We start from the raw sequence: 21,522 nt of genomic DNA, 5'->3' as shown, positions 1-21,522 counted from the left end.
AAATCCGAGTTCAGGAGTGTCAAAGGGTAACCCAGTTTGTAGCACCAAAGGGAAAGTAGGGGGCACTGTCTGGCAGCCAATACCCAAAGACAGCCCGTTCCTGGTGAGAAGCAGTGCACACAGGGCCAGGATATAAGCACGTGCTCAAGGAGGAGGCTCACTACTTAGACACAATGTCTGGAGTTCTCAGATCATAAACCATCTCTTCTCTGCTAACCATTAATTTCCAATCAAGGTGCACGATGCATTTCTTCTCCAGACTGGAAAGCACATGAACTCTCAAGGGGAGGAGTTCCCCATAGTTCCTGTCATCTTGAGGACTTGGGTTCAGTTCCCAGTACCCACATGGCAGCTCACAACTGCTTGGAACTCCAGTTCTAGGGGATCTGATGCCTTCTTCTGGCCTCTGTGGGCATCAGGTATGCACGTGGTGCACAGACATGCATGTAAGCAAAACACTCATACACATAAAATAAAAATAAATCGTTTAAGCAAATAAACCGTAAAAAGCAAAGGTAGAGATACTATCTGTATTAAAGATGTGTCAAGTTATTTACACTGTGGAATATTTGTTTAATGATGCGAAGATGTGTTGCATTCTTTTATGTTGCATTTGTTTAACTCTGTGAAGCTGTGTTACTTTGCCTGTCTAAAACACCTGATTGGTCTAATGAAGAGCTGAATGGCCAATAGCAAGGCAGGAGAGAGAGAATATATAGGTTGGCAGGGAGAGAGAATATATAGGAGGAGAAATCTGGGAGAAGATAGAGGAGCAAAAGGAGGAAGAGAGAACATCAGGGTCCAGCCACCCAGCTACACAGCCAACCACAGAGTAAGAAGTAAAAAAAAAAAAAAAAAAAGGTATATAGAATAAAGGTAAAAGCCCAGAGGCAAAAGATAAACAGGGCAATTTAAGAAAAGCTGGCTTGAAACAAGCCAAGCTAAGGCTGGGCATTCATAATTAAGAATAAGCCTCTGTGTATTTATTTGGTAGCTGGGTGGCAGGCCCCCCAAAGAACAAAGCATTAAAAAAAAAAAACAAAAAAACCCCAAAAAACTACCATACCTGAATTTTAAGACAGTACCTCTCTATGTAGTACAGACTGACTTTGATCTTATCATCCTCCTGCCTCAGCTGAATTACAGGTGAGAATCCTCCAGGTTCTATGGGGATCATGATTTTTGCTTGTCACACTATCTATATAAAGGTAGATAGTAAGCCATCTGACAGAAAACTTGGCTGGAAAATACATGGCTTTATTTAGGAGCCTGACTGTAATAACGTTTTCTTTTTTAACTGAACTTTAAGACTATAGGTAATTTACTACCTATATTGGGGAGCAAATCTCTAACTATGAAATGAGACAATTCAATCTTGAACCCAAGCAGAACACTGAAAATACTTATAAACAGAGAACTCAGTAATGTGTGCTGCAGACATGCAAATGCCCAGCCCCTTCCTGTATATATTTAAAGCTAATGATCCACTCCGAATTGGAATTTGCTAATACCTACGTAGCAACTTCCACATATACATACATGCTCAGGACTAGGCAGCAAAGGCGCAGTTGTTCTCTCTCTCAACCTGTGGGCTGCGGCCCCGAGGGATTGAGTGACCTTTTCACCTTTGTCCCCTATCAGATATTTACATTCATATTCATAACAGAAGCCAAATCAGTTATGAATGAGCAATGGAAATAATGTTGTGGTTGGGGTCACCACAACATGAGGAAGTGTATTAAAGAGGCGCAGCATTAGGAAGGTGGAGACCACTGCTCTATAGTGATAGGAATGGAACCCAGGGCCTTACACATGCCAAGACGTGCTCCATCACAGAACTACAGCCCCAGCTCAGCAGGCAAAGGCTATTGCTGGCAAACCTGACAACCTGAGTTCTACCCCTGGGAGCCACATGGAGAAATTAAGAGAACGGGTCCCCACAGGCTGTCCTCTGATTTCCACATATACACAGTGCTGTGCCCACACCCACTCATATATAAATAACATGTAATAAAAATGTAAAAGAATAAAGACTATAAACACATAAGATAGGATTACACACTTTAATCTGACTGACATGGAGAAAGTGGGGAAGACATCAAAGAAATTTCATTTTGGGTCCATTTTATACATAGCCAGATGCAATTTTTCTAAAAAGTACACCAAAGTTTCAAAAACCACTCTTTGTCAGAATCCCTCAGGAAACCACACAGTGTGTAATCCAGGAAAGACACTATTTGCAGAATAGGAGAATCGTAACGGGCAACAAAAGATTAAAACAAAAGAAAGCACCAGGCTCCAAGCAGTTCTAGGGTGAGGGCACCTGCAGAAATCACGTCAAAGCTCTGGGGTGGCTGCCATGGAAACATGCTACTGAAGGGTTGGTCCAAGTCTTAGCATGGCTTTCTTTGGAGAAGAGTAATGTCAGCGGACAGTGCAGCTTTCTCAGACACCCAGCTTACTGGCCTGACTGAGTACAACCTTGAGGACCGGCATGAACGCTGACGTCTCACTGAAGTTGCTGGTGCTGACGATGTGGGTGTGGACAGTCAACCCTTCCGAGTAGTTCCTTGTCTCAATGCTCCTCGCAATGCTGTGTAGACCGCTGATGATGGCTGGGGAGAGCTGAAATAAAGGTGTTGGCAGGAGAGGGCTACATTAGGGGATGTCCTATGAGACCCTCTGAAAGCACTGAACCCAGAGACTTACAGAGCCTGAAATATACTCTCTAGCTAGCATTTCTGGAATATTTTAAACCAAGCAAACAGTTTTTAGACCAAGTAAAAGTTACATTTTAAAATAGAACCATGGTAAGATGATTTGTGTGAAGTCATTTATGAATTAATCACACATGCACCGGTCTCTTCTGGCATTTACAAAAATTTGTTTGACTACATTGTGCAGGATGGCCTCACACTCCTGGGCTACTTTCTCCAGTTTACCTGGAGGTGTCCTCTACTTCTCTATGTCTTTTTGAGACAAGGTCTCGTGTATTCTGAGTAGCCTTGAACTAGGGAGCTGAGGATGTACTTCCGAGTCTCCTGCACCCACCGCCCTGGCTCGCCCAGCACCTCTTAAAATCAAAGTCTAGCACTCTGCCATGGCATCACTCAGTACTTCCCATCTTTTAGAAGAAGACTCTCTTGGGTCAGTCACAGACCACGCCCCTTCCTATTAGGCCAGCTTTCTTTGCTTAGGTTCCCATGACGAATGTTATTCTCAGATGGTACTCGTGTGACGAACAGAATTCTACAGCCCTGCGAAGCACGGCGTCTGTCCTCTCCACTCTTTTACTATTAACCTCTCAAGCGGAGCAGCAGTGAGTTCAAGAGGACCAACAGTGACCCCTTGCTGTGAGTTCTCTCCAGTCACACAACATTACCCTGACCACATCTGGTGGTGGCATCTGGTTTTGCTTTCTGTATCGCTGTTTTGGGAGAAAAAGATCAGGAGTCTTAGACTCCAGAGACAGATGACAGATTCCTTCTCTAGACCACAGCGCACCTGGCTGGTCTCTGGTTCTGATACATGGCTGTGAAAATGAGCGGCAGGCAGCTATCCCGGGCCCAGCGCAGTCCACTCTGTATTCTCTCTTAAGTTGTATCTCTCCCATCCCACACACATGAGATTTGGAAAGCCTTCTCTGCCGCTTTCCTGGCCTTTTGACCCTCCGAGACACACTGTATGACAGTGCTGACGAGACACTTTCTTTACAGCAACGAGAAAGAACTGTCGTCATCTACCTTCCCCCCGGAAAAACTTACTGTCTGTTCTCTAAGCTTGTCGTACAGAAACTCCAGGCGTTTGCTGGCATCATCTAGCTTCCTCTTGGTTTGCTACAGGACAGGAAGAACAGGCGTTACACAGGGATCTTTCAACACTATCAATGTGGAGACAGCATGACCACAAGCTCCAACAGGTTGCTGGAACGGACATTAGTAATCTACTGAAGGCAGGGAGGGGATGAGCACAAAGCGGGTTTTAGGTAGGTTTCACGTGGATCGCAGTCCCTTGACGAGGAGTGCCACGTATAGCTTGTGACATGTTCACAGGCCTTGGGCAGCAGCCAAGGATCAGTGTCACCAAAGAGGGCAGTGACGAGAGATTACGTGTGTAAGAAGGAAACATGGAGGGGAACTATGGAATTTCTCCCTCACCTTTCAAAATTCCTATTTACACACTTCCCCACATCTGCTTCGATTAATCCTGCCTCGTGTTTCTGGATTCCGATCACTGGGGGGTGGGGGGCTGGAGTGAGAACCCACCAACGTGGACCACACCCTGCAGTTGATCCCCAGACCTTCTCCCTCCAGAGGATGACCAAGAGGGAACAGACTTAAATGAAGGCCCTCTCCTGCTTCAATGCACACACTCTTATGTGTACAGCCAAAAACTTTCAAACACTAAAATTAAAGGTTTTAAAAATAGAATATGATAAATGGCCAGGTTTAGAAAAATCTCATCGTTTTTATTGAATGTCCTGGAGACAGAGACTTACATATCAAAAATTCCAATAAATGGGAAAATAATAAATAAACGCAGTCCTTTGATGGTGACTGGCAGTGTTGGGGGGCAGATGAGGCCTGTTGGAGCTGGCTGAGGGCGAAGGGGTAGCAGGCACGAGTGCAGGGGTGTGTGCGTGTGTGCAGGAGTGCCGGGGTGTGTGTGTGTGTGGGCAGGAGTGCCGGGGTGTGTGTGTGTGTGTGTGTGCAGGAGTGCCGGGGTGTGTGTGTGCGGGCAGGAGTGCCAGGGTGTGTGTGTGTGCAGGAGTGCCGGGCGGGGTGTGTGTGTGTGTGCAGGAGTGCTGGGGTGTGTGCGGGCACGAGTGCCGGGGTGTGTGTGTGTGGGCAGGAGTGCTGGGGTGTGTGCGGGCACGAGTGCCGGGGTGTGTGTGTGTGTGTGCAGGAGTGCCGGGGTGTGTGTGTGCGGGCACGAGTGCCGGGGTGTGTGTGTGCGGGCAGGAGTGCCGGGGTGTGTGTGTGTGCAGGAGTGCCGGGCGGGGTGTGTGTGTGTGTGCAGGAGTGCTGGGGTGTGTGCGGGCACGAGTGCCGGGGTGTGTGTGTGTGGGCAGGAGTGCCGGGGTGTGTGTGTGTGCGGGTAGGAGTGCCGGGGGTGTGTGTGTGCGGGCAGGAGTGCCGGGGTGTGTGTGTGTGGGCAGGAGTGCCGGGGTGTGTGTGTGTGGGCAGGAGTGCCGGGGTGTGTGTGTGCAGGCAGGAGTGCCGGGGTGTGTGTGTGCGGGCAGGAGTGCCGGGGTGTGTGTGTGTGTGCAGGAGTGCGGGGGTGTGTGTGTGTGGGCAGGAGTGCCGGGGTGTGTGTGTGTGTGCAGGAGTGCGGGGGTGTGTGTGTGTGGGCAGGAGTGCCGGGGTGTGTGTGTGTGGGCAGGAGTGCCGGGGTGTGTGTGTGTGGGCAGGAGTGCCGGAGTGTGTGTGTGGGGGCAGGAGTGCCCACCCTGCGTCTCAGCAGAGGATGAAGCCGCTCAGGGTAGCAGCACTGCATACTAAATGTGCTGCATGACTATGTGTATACTAAAGGGGAAAAATAAATCTGCATCGTACAAATGACTCACTGCTAAATGAAGGGAACTTTGAAGACAGGAGCCCAGTGGTCCCCGCTCAAACTACTCCCATCTAGTTACAGACAGCTGGGCAGGACAAGAGGGCTAACTGCAGAAATGGAGCTTCTCCTGTTCTCTTCACCCAGTGCTCCTAGGTACACGGAAGGAAGGAGTTCTGGAGACAGAGATTCAACACCAGCTGAAGAGATGAGCCATATACTGCGTCCTCGTCACCCTCACTCATACCGGAAGAAGTACTGGAACTCTGCCTTGACCTCACGGAACACCTCCATTTTTGGAAGGCTGTGCACAAGACAATGTCCATTTGGCTATCGGCTTCATTTGCCCCCAGTGTCTACCTGGTCTTTCTACCACTCCCTGAACACCAGTGCTGAGGTTCAATACAGAACCCCATTGCCCACTAGGCTGGCAAATGGCTCAACAAATCAACACCCATGTCTGAAGAAACAACAAATCCCAGAGGCTAACTTCTCATTTTCAACAGATGAGCGGCCAATGGCTTAACAGACATTTTCTGTGCTTGCTGGTACAAAATGAAACTTCATTTCCAACAGGGCCGGCTTTATGGGCTCTGCTGCCAAACCAAAGGCATCCTATGCAGTTATGTTAACCATGGCCACATCTCCAATACTGAAGAGCTCCCAAGTAGCAGGCCCGTGGCCTGTCACTGCTGTGCCCTACATCTGCATGGGAAAGGTCAGCAAACAACAGGCAGCTCAGCTTGTAGGCTGAGGACCTGGAGCAGGCTGTTCTTCGCCTCCCCTTTCTCATCTGGGAAAAGAATGAAGACCCAATCACAGGGTTGTTACAAAGGTTAAATGTTCACTAATCCGAGTAAACTAAGTGCTAGCTTTATTACCTCTAAGACACATAATTTGTAGGACTTGGAACAATAATGAAGGAACACTAAAAGGACTTTAAAAAAAGATTGAAAGATTTTTATTTTACTGTTTTATGTGTATACGTGCTTTGCCTGCATGTATGTATACCACGTGTGCAGTGCCTTCAGAGGTCTGAAGAAGGTGTCAGATCCTCTGGGAGTAGAGTTACAGACAGTGGTTAGCTGCCATGTGGGTGTTGGGAATGAAACCCAGGTCCTCTGCAAAAGCAACTTAACCGCTGACCCAACTCTCCAGCCCCAGGTTATATTTATAATTAAGTCATCTATGAGAGGAAAAATACATACAGGATCTGTGGCTGAAGAGAGGCAGCGCTGGATAAGATCCTCAAACGTGGTCTTTAGAATGAGATGCTCATCCGGAATAGGTTTCTTGGTGATTTTTTCTGTTGGCAGAGCCTGCACGTGCTGTAGGAATTAGTGGTATATAAACAATCAGAAATGACCAGGAAGTATTTTATATACAGAGTCCTGATTCTATGTGAAAGAGAGAACCAATCACCTTAGAGACAGCTCTGTTAAAAATACAATGAAGATTTACTGTGTGAAACACCCAGGATAAGATGATACTATAAGGAAGTGCTAGCACCCTGTGGGCAGTCGGATCTGCATGAGCGGAGGGCTGGGGTTCTCGCTGTGCGGCAGAATGCTTATCAATGAATGTGAGGCCCTGGGATCAATCCCTAGCTCTTCTCTCCTCTCCTCTCCCTCACACACCCTGAAGTAACTGACTAGTCACATACTGGTCACTTGTTTTTGTTCACCCTAGCATTCTTCTATTCTTTTACTCCTTTTTCGTTTCATTTCGTTTTTTGGGACAGGTTTTGATGTACAACCCAGGCTATCTTGAACTCGTGGTATTCTAACTTAGCCTCCAAAGCGCTTGAACTGCAGGGGTGTACCACATCTAACTACTCTTCCGCTCTGCTTCAAGTGTGCTAATTGATTACAAAGACTGCAAGATTAGGCCAGAGGGTGAGACAGACCAGACCACAGCAGTGCTAAGAGTAAGGACGAAGGGTAAACAGGGACTCCAGTTCTCTACACTTTCACTCATCCGTTAACTCTCTCATTCACACAGTAAATACCAGGCAACTGTGCACCAGGACTAGCTACTCACTGGTGAGCCAATATAGAAATGATCTCAGACTAAGAAGTTCAGAGGCCACCGGGAGAGAAGCAAAGCTTAAAAATGTAAACTACAGTAAGTCAATGCTTAGGGGAACTAAAAGTCACTAAAACTCAAATCTGACCCAAGGGAGGGAATGCAGTTCAGAAACTTATAAAAGATAAGCAGGCTGACCACTTGAGGAGAGGTCACAAAGCATCCCAGATAGAGGGAAGAACATGCAGAAAGGAAGGGCCCCAACCACACAAGGGACCAGATGGAGGCCAGTGTGGATGGAGCAGAGTCAGGAATAATGGATAACGGTGACTATTTGTCCTTATCCCTTGCCAACAGGAAACTGTACCGTTCTAGCCAAAGGGGAGATAAGAACCACCTCAGATGATACAACCTGTAGTACTGAAAACTTCCTGAGGCAGGATGACCTCTCAGCAACCATCCACATGCTCTAAGCTCAGGCAGGACTTCGTCCCATTTCCTCATAGTGGATACTGACCCACGCTCTCCACATTTTTATGTACAGGTCAAGACATCTTTGTCTTTCTAAGTCTCACTTGGAAATGTATTAGGAGTTCTTAAACTTCTGAGATGCTGACAAAGTATAAATGTGTCTCGCCATCCAGAGGTACGGCTAGCTTAGCAGGGTTTTCTGTTTGTTTATTGTTTTTTTCCCCCCCAAAGAAAGTTTCTCTTTGTAGCCCTGGCTGTTCCTGAACTCAGGAGATCTGCCTGCCTCCGCCGCTGAGTGCTAAGATTAAAATGGTGTGTCACCACACCCAGCTTGGCTTAGCAAGTTTTAAGCAAACACATTAAATGATATACACATAACATTTTTATTTAACATGTTAAGAAAAGCCTATAAATCAGCTTTTCCTTAGTGACCTCAGATGTAGAGAAGACTACATATAATCATGTAATTGAAAGATAATATACATGTGCACGATCAATCTCTTAAAATGGAGTTGCTGTTTTGAAAACACCATGGGTAGAACTGTGTAGGAAACATACTGAAGCGAGCCATCTGTCCATGCCATGTCTAAAGATTGATGTTACCTGGATGGTGTTTCCAATAGGAGCTCCCGGGGCCCCTTCAATGCTGGGCTTTGAGAAAGATGGTGGCATGCCTGTTTGACCAAGAGGCTGCTGTACGCCATGGAAGGGCTGGCCACTTGCAAGGTGCGGCTGTGGGAAGGAGGCCTGACTTGACAGTGGCCCTGGAGCTGAAGGCTGCTGCTGCATCATCTGGGACTGGGGATCACCGCAAGGGTTCATGATTGGTGATGTAATGGGAACAGGAGGCGTGAAGTTTTCAGGCGTCTTTTAAAAGATGGGGGGGAAAAATTAAAACACCAAAACTAAGAATAAAAAGGAAAACAACATTTCCTTAGCTAATAAAACTAAAGGCCTTAGAGTAGCTCACAGTTAAATTTTCTTTGCAGTAGAACACTTTCAAATAAAACTTTATGCAGAATCCCAGGGTAAAACATCAATGTAGACCTAGTGTGGTTAACGTGGGTAAGGAATACACCTAAGAGCCAGCTCCCCGTCATCTCATACAGTCACCAAAGCCATGGTCTTTTCGTCTAGCAGTAGAGGAACCAATGAGTCATAATGTGTGCTCATGTGTGCATGTGCATATATTAAATAACAACGGGACATAACTCCAATCTCATAAATCACTAAGTAGCTATTACTAGGTACTGAAAACAGCAAGTTAAGTCTCTGGTTATTATTAACCTTTTATTGGGGCTTCCTTACTAACAATATCTTCTAATTTTATGTTCTAGCCTCTCAATATTATACTTGGGAGAAAGGAATCACTAAGAATTTATAATATATATAGTCTCAAAGAAAGGAAAAGAAAAATATCATTTTGTGTTCATATTACTGACCCTGTATAACAATTATTGACATGTAAACATTGCTGAATACAGGGCATTTCTTCATTAAATACTGTGACGGGGACAGCAAAATGGCGTGGTGGGTAAGGACAACTGCCACCCAGCCCAAGGATTTGAGGTCAGTCTCTGGAACTAATGTGGTGGAGGGAAAGAACCAACTCTCTACAAGGTGTTTTCTGACTTACATGCACACATTGTGGCAGTGCATGAGTATGTACACAGACACACACACACACACTCAAGTGCTTGTGTGCACATGGAAAAAAAATCAGAAACTCACTTTTAAAAAAATGTTGGGAGGGGCTGGAAAAATGGCTGAGGGGTTAAAGCACTGTCTGCTCTTCCAGAGGACCCAGATTTAGTTCCCAGTACCCACAGGCAGCTCACAACTGTCTGTACCTCTAGTTCCAGGGGATCTGACATCCTCACACAGACATACATGCAGACAAAACACAATCATTAAAAAATATTGCAAAAAGAAAATCTTAAATGGCTGGGCGGTGGTGGCGCACACCTTTAATCCCAGCACTCGGGAGGCAGAGGCAGGTGGATCTCTGTGAGTTCGAGGCCAGCCTGGGCTCCAAAGCGAGATCCAGGACAGGCTCCAAAGCTACACAGAGAAACCCTGTCTTGAAAAACCAAAAAAAAAAAAAAAAAAAAGAAAATCTAAAATGTAATTATAAATTTCATTGATTACAAAATATAATCATGATTATTGCTAGAACTCAAACAATTAAGAGCCAAGTGTGAAATCCTGTTTCATGCTGCTTGAGGCCTGTAGGAGATGACACCTGTCACCAGAACAAGGTTCTCCGGGGGTGGGTACAGGCGGGAGAGGTCAGTTGATACAGTCTCACTACAGGGTCAGCCAAGACTGGCCTCAGACTGTGACCAGTAGTTGGGATCCGGGCTGTGTTTCCAGGTTCTTGGCCTCTATTCACAGGACTAAAATAAGGGCTGGCATACATCTGCAAAAGCGGTAAAGTGACTTTATTCAAAGCAAAAAAAAAAAAAAAAAAAAAAGTTGGGATTAGAGACACAGTGTCAAGGCTGACAGCAGCCCATGAACAAGGTCGCCCAACGGTCCGAGGTTTGTTGCTGTTGTTCCCTCAAGTTTCCAGTTATGGAGTCTAAAGGCAGGAGCTTTTGTTCCTCATTTTGACTGACAAATAATTTATATAACCATCAATCCACTGCATAGGCTCCACCTCACAGTACATCTGATTTTACACATGCAAGCTAAATCATATGTAGACACAGATGGTAAGTAGGAAATTCTTCCTAAAAGTTCACCTGTGGACACAGTTTTGCTTTATTCCAAATGTGCTCAAAACTAGTTCAGGCAAGATCAGCTTGTTCAGCTAGAATTTGTCCAAGTTTAGTGGTCATTAAGGAGAGGAGAAACTTATTCCATTGTTCAGAGTGAGATACCTGTGCAGCTCAATCAAAGTGGAGGCCCTAAGTGGCGAATGAGTTGCTAGGTGCATTGTTCCGAGAGGGAGTGTGGACACGGAATGTGCAGGTAAGCATCTCAGGCTGCCAAGAACACTGAGAAGAGGGAATGTAAGCTCATCCCAAGCTGAGTCCCAGGTTCCTCAGCCATTCCCTAGGTCTGCCTGTCTCAGCCTCCCAGGTCCTCCACAGTGAACTGGGGTGTGTGCCTCAGCACAGGGGAAGCCTTGAACACATTCTCTACTTCCCTCCTTTCACCAGAGATGGGTTTTCTGGAGATAAACTGTGCAATGCATTTGACATGCATTAACCTGCGAGCTCTGCCTTTAAAAGGATCAGTGAAGTGTGGTGTGCTCTGCATGGCTATAGATCTAACTTCTCCATTACCTTCTTCTTCTTCTGTACTCTGTTCAAAGCTGGAGGATCATTCCAACCATTCTGAGGACCTAGAACAGACAACAGAAGACATTTTCCTTCAAAACCCTGAAAGGAAGAAAATGATTCATCTTACATCTAGAAATTCTCCTAAACAGTGAGGTAACTGCCACACGGGCTTTACCAATCAGCAAGGGTCACAAGGGACATGCCTTGGTAGGCAGCATGTTTGACAATGATGCTACTTAGAGAGAAGGGCTGTCCTAAGTTGAGGCTGAAGTCCTGATGTCTAAACTGACAGCAGCCTCCAAAGGCAGTTCACTCTTCTCTCCAGATTGAGGGCACAGATCAGCAAGTGTGCTCCTGCAGAGTGTTCCCTCATCTTTAACGTACAAAGAAGGATAACGGGAAATGCAATGCAGCAAGCACATCACAGACACTAAACACAGTCCTCTTAAAAAAGATTAAGCGCCCAGGTCAAGCAGCTCAACGGTGGAATGTCTGCCCAGAACAGGAAGTCCAGGTTCCATTCCCAGTACCACAAGACAACACCAAAAAACCAACAGAGCTCAACTATAGAACAGCAGTGATTCTGTTTCCTATCTTATGAAACTATAGACAACTACAGCACCTTTCATCAGACACTGGAAAGCCAGTACCCCAGCATCTCAAAGTAAAAGTGGCCATCAGTATCGCTTGGTGTTTTAGTGCCAGTACCTTACACAGCACGCTGAAAGCCGACAACTTCCCAGTTACGACGAGGTTACGTTACACCTCACTAGGGACACTATGGCTGCTAAAGCACAGGTGTGTGAGTGAACATGTGAAGATGGATAGTACCCCCCACCCCGCCCCAGTGTGTTCTCCTCAGGATTTCCCCCTAGCTAGATAAGCTGATACACACACTAAATCACAACGAAATTGCTTAGCAAACAAAAGGAACTGGTTCATGCTTGATGTTACTGAACAAGATCAGTTCTTTTCCTGAACATGTTGGACTTAGCTGCTTTGCTTTTTAAACAGAATTTACTTCCTACAAATTCGCCTGAGACAGGAGGCTGAATAGGGCTTCGAACATTTTAGGAGTTGGTCACAAGCTACTGAGTCATGTCTAACATACCATCACACAGGAATCATTCAAATCTCTCCCATCACCTCATATTCTTACCTGCATTGAGCAATCTGTCATGTTCATAGAAGACACATGGCTTCTATGATTTCAAGCTGTGAGTCATCATACACATTCAATCACTTCTAAAATTTGATTCAATTAAGAAGCCAAATAAAAATGATACCAATCAGATTTAGGGTAAGTTCACATGCATTATTGTTGTCATTCATTAGCTGTATTTAATGATTAAAGCATTTTAAAGGTATGTTTTACAACCAATTCACCTTCCAATACAGATGCCTGGTCTTGGAAAGACTGATTTTCTGTAGATAAAATGTAAAAGTCACTTAGACAGTATTATGGAAGACATTCTAAGCTCAAATTATCACGTCATACTTTTTCTTCCCTGCTTAACAGCACTCAGAAAAGGCAAATGCACTGCAAAGGAACAAAACTTACTTTCCAATTTTTAAAATTTAGTTTTTACAAGGTCTCTAACTAGATAGCCTAGGCTACTCACTATGTAGTTCAGGCTGCCCACTGTGCAGTCTAGGCTGCTCACTGTATAGTCTAGGCTGCCCACTATCTAGTTCAGGCTGCTCACTGTGTAGTCTATGCTGCCCACTATCTAGTTCAGGCTGCTCACTGTGTAGTCTATGCTGCCCACTATCTAGTTCAGGCTGCTCACTGTGTAGTCTAGGCTGCCCACTATCTAGTTCAGGGCTCACTGTGTAGTCTAGGTTGCCCACTGTGTAGTCTAGGCTGCCCACTGTGTAGTCTAGGTTGCCCACTGTGTAGTCTAGGCTGCCCACTATCTAGTTCAGGCTGCCCACTGTGTAGTCTAGGCTGCCCACTGTGTAGTTCAGGCTGCCCACTGTGTAGTCTAGGCTAAATTCAAACTCATGACCCTCCTGCCTTAGCCACCCCTCTCCCAAGTGCTGGAATTACAGACATGCACTACCACCACATTTGCCCTCAAGATTACTTTTAAACCAAGTTATGTGAAATGTCTTCTGTCCAATCTAGAAAGCTATCGGTTTCTTTGGGTAAATTCCTTTAAGTTGTACAAATACAATGAACTCTTAAACAGCATTTTCTCCTCTGACTCTGCTCTCTAAGAGAGGTTTACCTTTCATTTAGAAGCCCTAGTCCTTGTCCTGACTATTTGACCAGCATTTCCCAATATGATACCTCCTTACGCCATATGGCACCAAGTGTTTTCATGCTAGCATCACTCAAAGCTGGGAACCAAGCTGACTAAGAACCTTGTTTAACTAGATTCTAATTTGTGAGGTTAAGACAGGGCCTAATGTTATCTTTCCAGAGAGTTCCTAGGTGACGCCAGTGTTGTCAAGCCTCCAGCACTGGAGTAGAAGCAAACAGTCTGACCACACTCCCTGTCCACTTGCTCACGGTCAGGCCGGCCCGGTGCAGCTCAGAAGCATGAAAGTGGCTACATTCATCTGCACACAGCCTTTCAGGATGCACCAGCTTCCCTTGGCAAGGGAATAGCCAAGAGAAAACAGCAATTAAAAAGGTGAACTCAAGGGGTTGAGGATTTAGCCTCAATGGGTAGAGCACTTGCCTAGCAAGCACAAGGCCCTGGGTTCTATCCTCAGCTCCAAAAAATAAATAAATAAACAAACAAACAAACAAACAAACAAATAAATAAATAAATAGGTGAACTCAACTCCATTTGAACTTCACCTAGGACACACATATCCTTGAGAAAGCAGGTGGGAAGGACCCTACAGCCTGAGAGCTCTTGCTCTTCACTGACATGCTTTCCTTACAACATGGCTTCCAAATTTCTTCATCTAGGGTTTAACTGAGGAAAAGAGTGATCAATGCTGTCTACAAATGTTTACATGATGACTTTATACCATACAACCTAACTCAAACCACAGTTAGCCAATGTCTGGAGAGTCACTATGTGTATTCTGTAAGGAGACTAGTCTGGTTCCCATTACAGATGCACTGTCTGTGCCCCAGACCTCAGCATCTGGGCTGGGGATACCACAGACGACACCTCCAAGTAGCAGAAACAGGCTGGATGTGAGCTTCTTTGAGGAGTGTGTCAGCAATATGCCCTCTTCTTACTCTCTTGACAGGAAGGGACAGGGACAAAGGCTTCCAACTGAGGACCGGCTTTCACCAAGTAGCAGCACAAAGAAGTCTGGGGAGAATTTTCACATGACCCCTTAGTGATGACACAAAAGGTCAGAATGAAGTCAGAAATTCAGAGTTAGCAGTGAATTTGGATCAAATCAGAATCAAGACTCTCCAGAGAGCAGCTAGTTCTCTAGCTTGAAGGAGGAACCAGAAGACACGGGCAGTGAGGCAGTTTGCCGAGTAGGGAAAACCTGTATAATCATCAAGCCTTCTCCCGTTATATGCTCACTGACTCTGCCTAACATCAAATCATGCAATGTTCAAACGTGTTTTGTTCAGTAAATCCTGTCTAAACATTTCCTCAATTTAATACATAGTTTGGGATCAGCCATATTCTATTGTAAAAATTTGGTGATTATCTTAGCGTTCATGCATATGGGTGTACCACAGCTCACATGTGGAAGCCGGAGACCTGTGGAGTGTTGAAGCAGGGCCTCTCTCGTCTTTATCACTGAGTCTCACTGCGGGCTAGCTGGCCCGCCAGCTTCACAGGTTCTGGAGAACTCAGGCTGTGAGACTTGCACAGATGGGTTGGCACTTTTTACCAGAGACATGGCCCTAGTTCTCAACCCTGTCCAGTCCTGCCCTCCACTGCCCCCTGCCCCCGCTCTCTTTCCTAAGTAGGAACCGAACCCCAGCTCTAGCTTTTTTTTTTTTTTTTGCTTTGACAGTTTAAATAATTACTTAAATATGACATTTTACAAACACAACTTAAATGATCTCTTCTCTACAGAACTACTCCCTTTCTCTATAAGCCCAGCACGACATTTTTGAAGGGGTCACAGACTGACTGTTAGAATGAGAAAGATAAAGAATCCTTGAAACCATTTTTCAAAATAAAAATAAAATCACTCAGAGGAAAGGATGTCTCTCCTGTGCCTCTCCTTCATGTGAAGGACTAAATAAATCAAGGACTATGACTGGACTAAGCAAAGTCCCATGAAAATAAGCAACATCAAGTACATGGCTCCATTTTGAACAAAAACAGTAATGTCCACCCAAAGACAGCTTCATTATAGCTTACAGGCCAGTTATCATAAAATAATTTTTGAGCAAAATTCTAAAGCCTTCATAGTTTTCCAAGTGTTTTCTCTTGGAAAGCCGCTTTCTCAGCCCTACAACGCCGTCACTTCACCACAGGGCGGGCGGCGTCTGTCTTGCCTCTAGCTCTGCTAATCTGTCCACAGTCTCTACTGCAAGGACAGCTCCAGGTTACTGATGCTGAAGTACCGCTTAGGCTACACCACTTAGCGGTTCAAAATCTCTCACCAGACAAGTATTTTCTTACTGTATGACTATAAACTCCTATCCTAGGACATAAGGCTCTTCAAAACTTGACACAACAGAAATCTTATTTTCTAGCATCTAACAGGAATTCTATTCCCTAGAAATATACTGTCCTTTTCTGCCTGTTTCCTTCTGTGATAATTCCAATTACAGATTAAACAGGCTCTCATTAAGAACCGACTGAATAAAAACATCCTCTTCTCCGAGCCTTTGGCTCACACTCTCATATATTAACAGAAAGCTTGACTCTGCAGGATCTAAAAGGAATTTTATGCACTGGCCAACTGGAATTTCTAAATCCTGAACAAACCCACAATCCAAGACACATTAAAGTATGACAAAATTTCAGTCACAATTACATAACATCAACAAAAACTTCAGGAAACCCACAATGAAAATATGGTGAAGTAAGTGTACAAAGAAGTAAAGGGGTTTAATATGTAGGAGGTTAACAGGCAACAGGAGGTTAACATGCCCAGTGCATGCTACGTACCAGGGACGTTAGTTTGGCTCATCTTCCATTAACCATTGTCTCTCAGCCAGATTAGAACAATTGTACAGCGCCCATAACCTCATGGCAAAATGCACTTCTTGCTCAAGGAGGAAAACAATGCTGTGCAAATATTTATTTCCTATTATAAAGTGACAAATGCCCTCAGCAGTGGTGTGGGAAATTTCTGTAATTCCACTGGGAAGCATCTATCACTAACATCAGCACTCCGACCCAGGCTGTGAAGACACAGACCCGGGCGCACCCTCATGAGACTGCTCTCGAACTCAGAAACCAATGCGCACACTCCTGAGACTGTTCACAACTCCCAAGGAGCTCTAGTCTCCTCATCGACAATTTTAACAAGACTAAGAATTTCTGTTTCTTGGGTTTGTGAGGACCTAAACACAAAACATACATGCTAGATCATGTCCAAGACATTTAATAAATGTGAATTTCCCTTCTACTTCCTGTACTACTTTTTAGAGGGATTTATTTGAACCCACACTACCTTTGAATTAAGAATCATATCCAGCTACTCTGAATGGTTGCTAATCTAGGCTTACAGGGCATTTTTGGGACTCTATGAGCTAGCACTCATTTCTAAATGATCAAACTACTAATGTGTCTGTAGTGTATTAGTGAAATGTGTAGGGTTGGCTCCCTTTATATGGAGATTTGTTTGCCACGGTCAACTTCAGTCCAAATTTATTAAGTGGAATATTAATAATTTGTAAGCAATATTTGTAAAATAAATAATGAAAGCTTTAAAATTATGCATCACTGAGCAGCCTGATACCATCTGATGTTGTTCAGCTGTCTTACCTCACTTCAAGACAGAAGGGTGCAAGTTGTCCCTTTGTCTGGCATGTCCATGCTGTCTATGCACCCACCTCCTAGTCAGTGGGCTGCCCTTTCAGTCAGCAGAGCACCTGTAGTGCTCACGCTTCCACATCCCTTCCCTCACTCAACACTGGCCCCAGAGCAGAGAAAGTACTGATGCTGACCAGCTGTGGCAGTTTGCTGTCTAATTCTGAGTTGCTGCTAATCTCCTATCACTCTTAACTAATAAACTGGTCTATCACATCTGGGCTGGTAGTAGGTGGTACTAAGCACTCACTGAGCTTCCACAGATAAAGGGAAGACAACTAAGTGTCTAAAACCCCAAGAATGTGTAATTTTCGTTCTCTGGATGTTAATATTACATACTAGAGAAGGGAAAAGAGGTGTGTTTATAATTCTGGGACCCAATACGTATAAGACTTTAGAAGCAGTAATATTTAAAAAATGTTTCATATCCACGTTTATTGTTGTATTTACTTTAAAAGAATGCTTCTACCACATACCTAGGATAAACTTTTATCAATCTGAGTTACTGCTTAGCACTAAAACCAACCAACTATAGCACAGGCTCTCCAGAGCAGCTTCAGGATTAGGGCTGACCAAGTCTCACTTCAAGCCTTTGGCCCACTAGTTGGAATAGCCTAGTGGAGAAGAAAACTCAATTGCTGCTGTGGACAGAGGCCTTCCTTTTGAGTTTTCTTTATCTGAGTATGTGCAGGGCAGAGGACAACCTCCGGGAGTCACTTCTGTCCTTCTAGCCTACCTCACAGGTCCCACTGGGATCAAACTGACTGTCGGGCTTGTACCAAGTGACCACTTTACCCACTGAGCCAGCCTGCAGCCCACAGGGCAGTTTTAAAATCAAGACCGTTTGAAGAACACTGAGCACACTTCAGCTCAAGTAAAGAAACGAAGGACTCCAATGAAGGACCACTTAGTGGTAGGTTACTTAGCTAGCACATGTGAGGCCTAAGTTCAATCCAGGATGCCCGTCCCCCACAAAAATTCAGTTCTGCATTTCACATAACAGTATCAACTAAATCGGATTTCAACTCCCACCTGTCTTGTCAACTAACTTTCTGCCTTTCAGAGTAAGTTGGCAGCAGGTTACACACTTAGCACTTGGAAGCTCCAGAGTAAGGCTCTCTTCGGTTAGCAGCTGCCATTCATTATGGGGCTCACTCTCAGACAGTTCTAAAGTTTGTTATGAAACTCAGGCAGTACCTCACAGTACTCAGTTCACAAACACTTGCCAATTCCCCTCCACCCACCCTTCTGCTCATGCAACAGCAGCCCAAGCAATCCCTTCCGAGCGCAGACCTGTTCTTTGGGATGCAGGCAGCTCACTGGCAGCAGGCGCTGTACCTGTTGTTCCAGGAGGCAGTGCATAAGCTGAAGATGATGGAGGAGCTCCTGGTCCGCCATGCTGGAAGGATGCTCCAGAGGAAGAGGGAGGGGGGAAAGCAGCAGCAGAGTTGGAGGTAGGTGAGGAGGCTTGCTGAGCTGGGTACATCTGAGGCTGCCCAGAATAGGAAGTAGCAGGGGATATGTACGGGGTGTTAGGGTAAGCGTTAGAAGCAGGAGGAGCAGCAGGCTGCTGAAGTCGGTAAGCTGCTGACCCCCCTGTTCCGAAGGCATACTGCTGGGCTGGCTGGTAAGCTACATCAGGGGAAGAAAAGGAGATTTTAATTAGTTACATGTTTATTCAGACAGAAGTATGAAAACAAGTAATCTCATCCTAGAGAGATGACTTTAATCATTACTGTTAAAACAGTTAGACCCAAACCTAACACTGAGGACTGGGGATACAGCTCAGTGACAGAGCACTTGCCTAGCATGGGAAAAGCCCTGGCTTCCCTCTCCAGCACCTCAAGAAGAAAAGCATTAACAGGAAAACCACCATCCCTAGAATACTGCTGCTGGTGATGAACAGTTTGGACCATCAGATCCAAGAGGTGTTAAAACTGATCCTCTTCCGAGACTTCCTGGGAAGACGGCAGAGACGGCTAGCAACCACCAGATGGAGCCATGGCAGGACTTCTGCACCCAGAGTGAGCATGTCCTTTTCTTGAAAACCCTACAGTTTAAAGACCTTTGTGGTAGCTTAAGACTTCAACTTTTCAACCTGAGCCCACCCGGAGAAATCCCAACAGCGCCACATTCTGCAGGAGCAGGGCGGGGCGGGGCATCTTCAGTATGCCCCTCCCACACCTGCCACCAGAAAACAGCAGGGCGGGGCACTGCATGGAAAAGGCTTCATGTGAAGAACCCAGCAGGCCAGAAGGCCCTTGTCAGGATCAGCTCTTACGTGGGGCATCTCCGTTTGTACAGTTGTTTAATCTTACAACTGTCCCCTGATATTATTTATGCCCTTTGTTCTTAATTTTTAATAGTTGTTTAATAATTTTACCCTTAAGGTTTTTATTTAGGTTCTTTATTCTTAGTTATAAGACAGTAGGTTTTTTTTTGTTTGTTTGTTTGTTTGTTTTTTTGGGGGGGGGGTTGTTTTTCTTTTGCAATAAGGTCTCTCTACACAGCCCTGGCTGTCCTAGAACTATGTAGACCAGGCTGGCTTCAAACTGAGATTTGCCTGCCTCTGCCACCTGAGTACTGGGATTAAAGGCACCCGCCACCACATCTGGTTGTATTTGTATTTTTTCAAGTGTAGCTGCTCTCTGTCAAGGTCTACAGAATATACAAACCCACTCACAGAAATTATGGGCTTTGACATGCTAGAGCAGCATCATTTGTTCACTGCTGTACAACATACCAGTGTGGAGCAGGGTGCAAAGAGTATGTGTAAGTGAGCACATGCAGGTCCCCTGCACTTTCTGCTCAATTTTGCTGTGAACCTAAATTTATTTTTTAAAAGTCTACACTAAATAAAGTCAACAATAACAATAAAATGGAAAAACAACAGCAACGAATGTCACATGAACTCCTCACAACTGTGGTTTTTGTCATATTAGGTGAAGAAAAACAATATATACTGATAATTTCTACAGCTCTGTTTCTCTATTCCCAAACCAGACACACTATTTATTCTCTTTAGCAGGTCTATGCACGACTCAGGCATGCAGCACTGTTCTCAACGGGATGAAACAAAAGCTGCTCCTAGCACCTTCTCAGGACGCTCTGCTCCCTGTTCCCCGCCCCACCAAAACTGCAAGTACTCTAGCACTGAGCTACATCCTAGCTGCACCCCGATTTTATCTGTCAAAGCTGATTTGACCATGGCTTTGTTACGCTAAGTAGCTGAGGGAGGGCAGGCCACTGTGAAGACTCCAAGGGTCCATTACTTACGCTGTGGCTGTGGATAAGGTGGCAGCTGGCTGTGCATATGGCCTGGAGATGTAGGCAGTGGAGCAGCGGGGTTTGGATTAACATTGCCATGCATTATGAAACCTGGAGGTGGAGGGTTTTCTCCCTAGGAAATGAGAACAGAATAAAAGGAAGATTATATTTGGGACTAAGAACATCACTATGGTCTTGTAACCTCTGAAATGGAATTGGTGTTTATAAAGCTATTATGTAAGAAAGTTGCATTTTGTCTATACTATCTTCCTGAGAACACCCCCATTTTCTAGACAACACATTCTGAGTGATTTAAAGGTCCAAAGTAACTGCACTGAATGGCAAAGGCAAACAGCCCCATGACAGGGTCAGTAACACCGTGGTAATGTGCTAACACTATGGTAAAGCACCAGAGTTTTCATCTCTGCTAATTTTCGTTTACTACTCCAGACTCTGGAAATAAGTGTCATAAAGGGGACTTTAAGTTTTTGATTTCTGAAATGCTTACAAAAAGAACAAAAAAGAGAAACACCTTCAGTAAAATTCATTTTAAACCATTATTTGAACCCTGGGTTGAGATTTTTCTAGCTCAAGAAATTTAGAATTGCAAAAGAGGAGACAAGGATAAGAAAATAAATTAATTGTCCTAAAAATTGCCACTTGCATCCCATAGGCCAATAATATGCAATGAGCAGGCAGACAGACGCAGAGGAAGGACCGAGAGAGAAGGAGGAAGAAGAGAAGAGGACTATATAATCATATATATAATCAGGTAGTAGTTATAATATATATTGAAGCGAGCAGATCCTGCTCAAGGGGGAATAAGGAAGGCTATACCTGTGTGTCAGAGGGAGAGGCTGCAGGTGGTTGGCTGGGAAGGGCAGTAGGAGTTTTGTTACTCCAGGTAGTGACAGTAGGGGCAACTCTAACCTGAATTGAACAAAGAAATACCAATCACAGAAAATAAAAAGTAAAAAAACGTTAAAGGAAAAACAACT

At 45.0% G+C, this 21,522-nt stretch overlaps 1 protein-coding gene across 1 annotated transcript in view; it reads right to left on the bottom strand.

The window, feature by feature from the left end:
- Positions 1-2,049: 2,049 nt before the first annotated feature.
- The window catches only part of Sec31a (SEC31 homolog A, COPII coat complex component), an 81,292-nt gene continuing 61,819 nt past the window's right edge, over positions 2,050-21,522 (bottom strand). Inside the window, exons 25-28 of the mRNA XM_036200420.1 lie at positions 8,653-8,916; positions 6,762-6,881; positions 3,765-3,836; positions 2,050-2,625 (exon numbers count right to left, since the gene is read on the bottom strand). Of these exons, the coding sequence (XP_036056313.1) occupies positions 2,446-2,625; positions 3,765-3,836; positions 6,762-6,881; positions 8,653-8,916 (636 nt within the window). The 3' untranslated portion in view covers positions 2,050-2,445. The remainder of the gene's footprint in view (positions 2,626-3,764; positions 3,837-6,761; positions 6,882-8,652; positions 8,917-21,522) is intronic.

Source organism: Onychomys torridus, chromosome 10 (assembly GCF_903995425.1).
Source record: "Onychomys torridus chromosome 10, mOncTor1.1, whole genome shotgun sequence".
In the NCBI taxonomy this organism is placed as follows: domain Eukaryota; kingdom Metazoa; phylum Chordata; class Mammalia; order Rodentia; family Cricetidae; genus Onychomys; species Onychomys torridus.
This window is presented reverse-complemented; position numbering and strand designations above follow the sequence as displayed.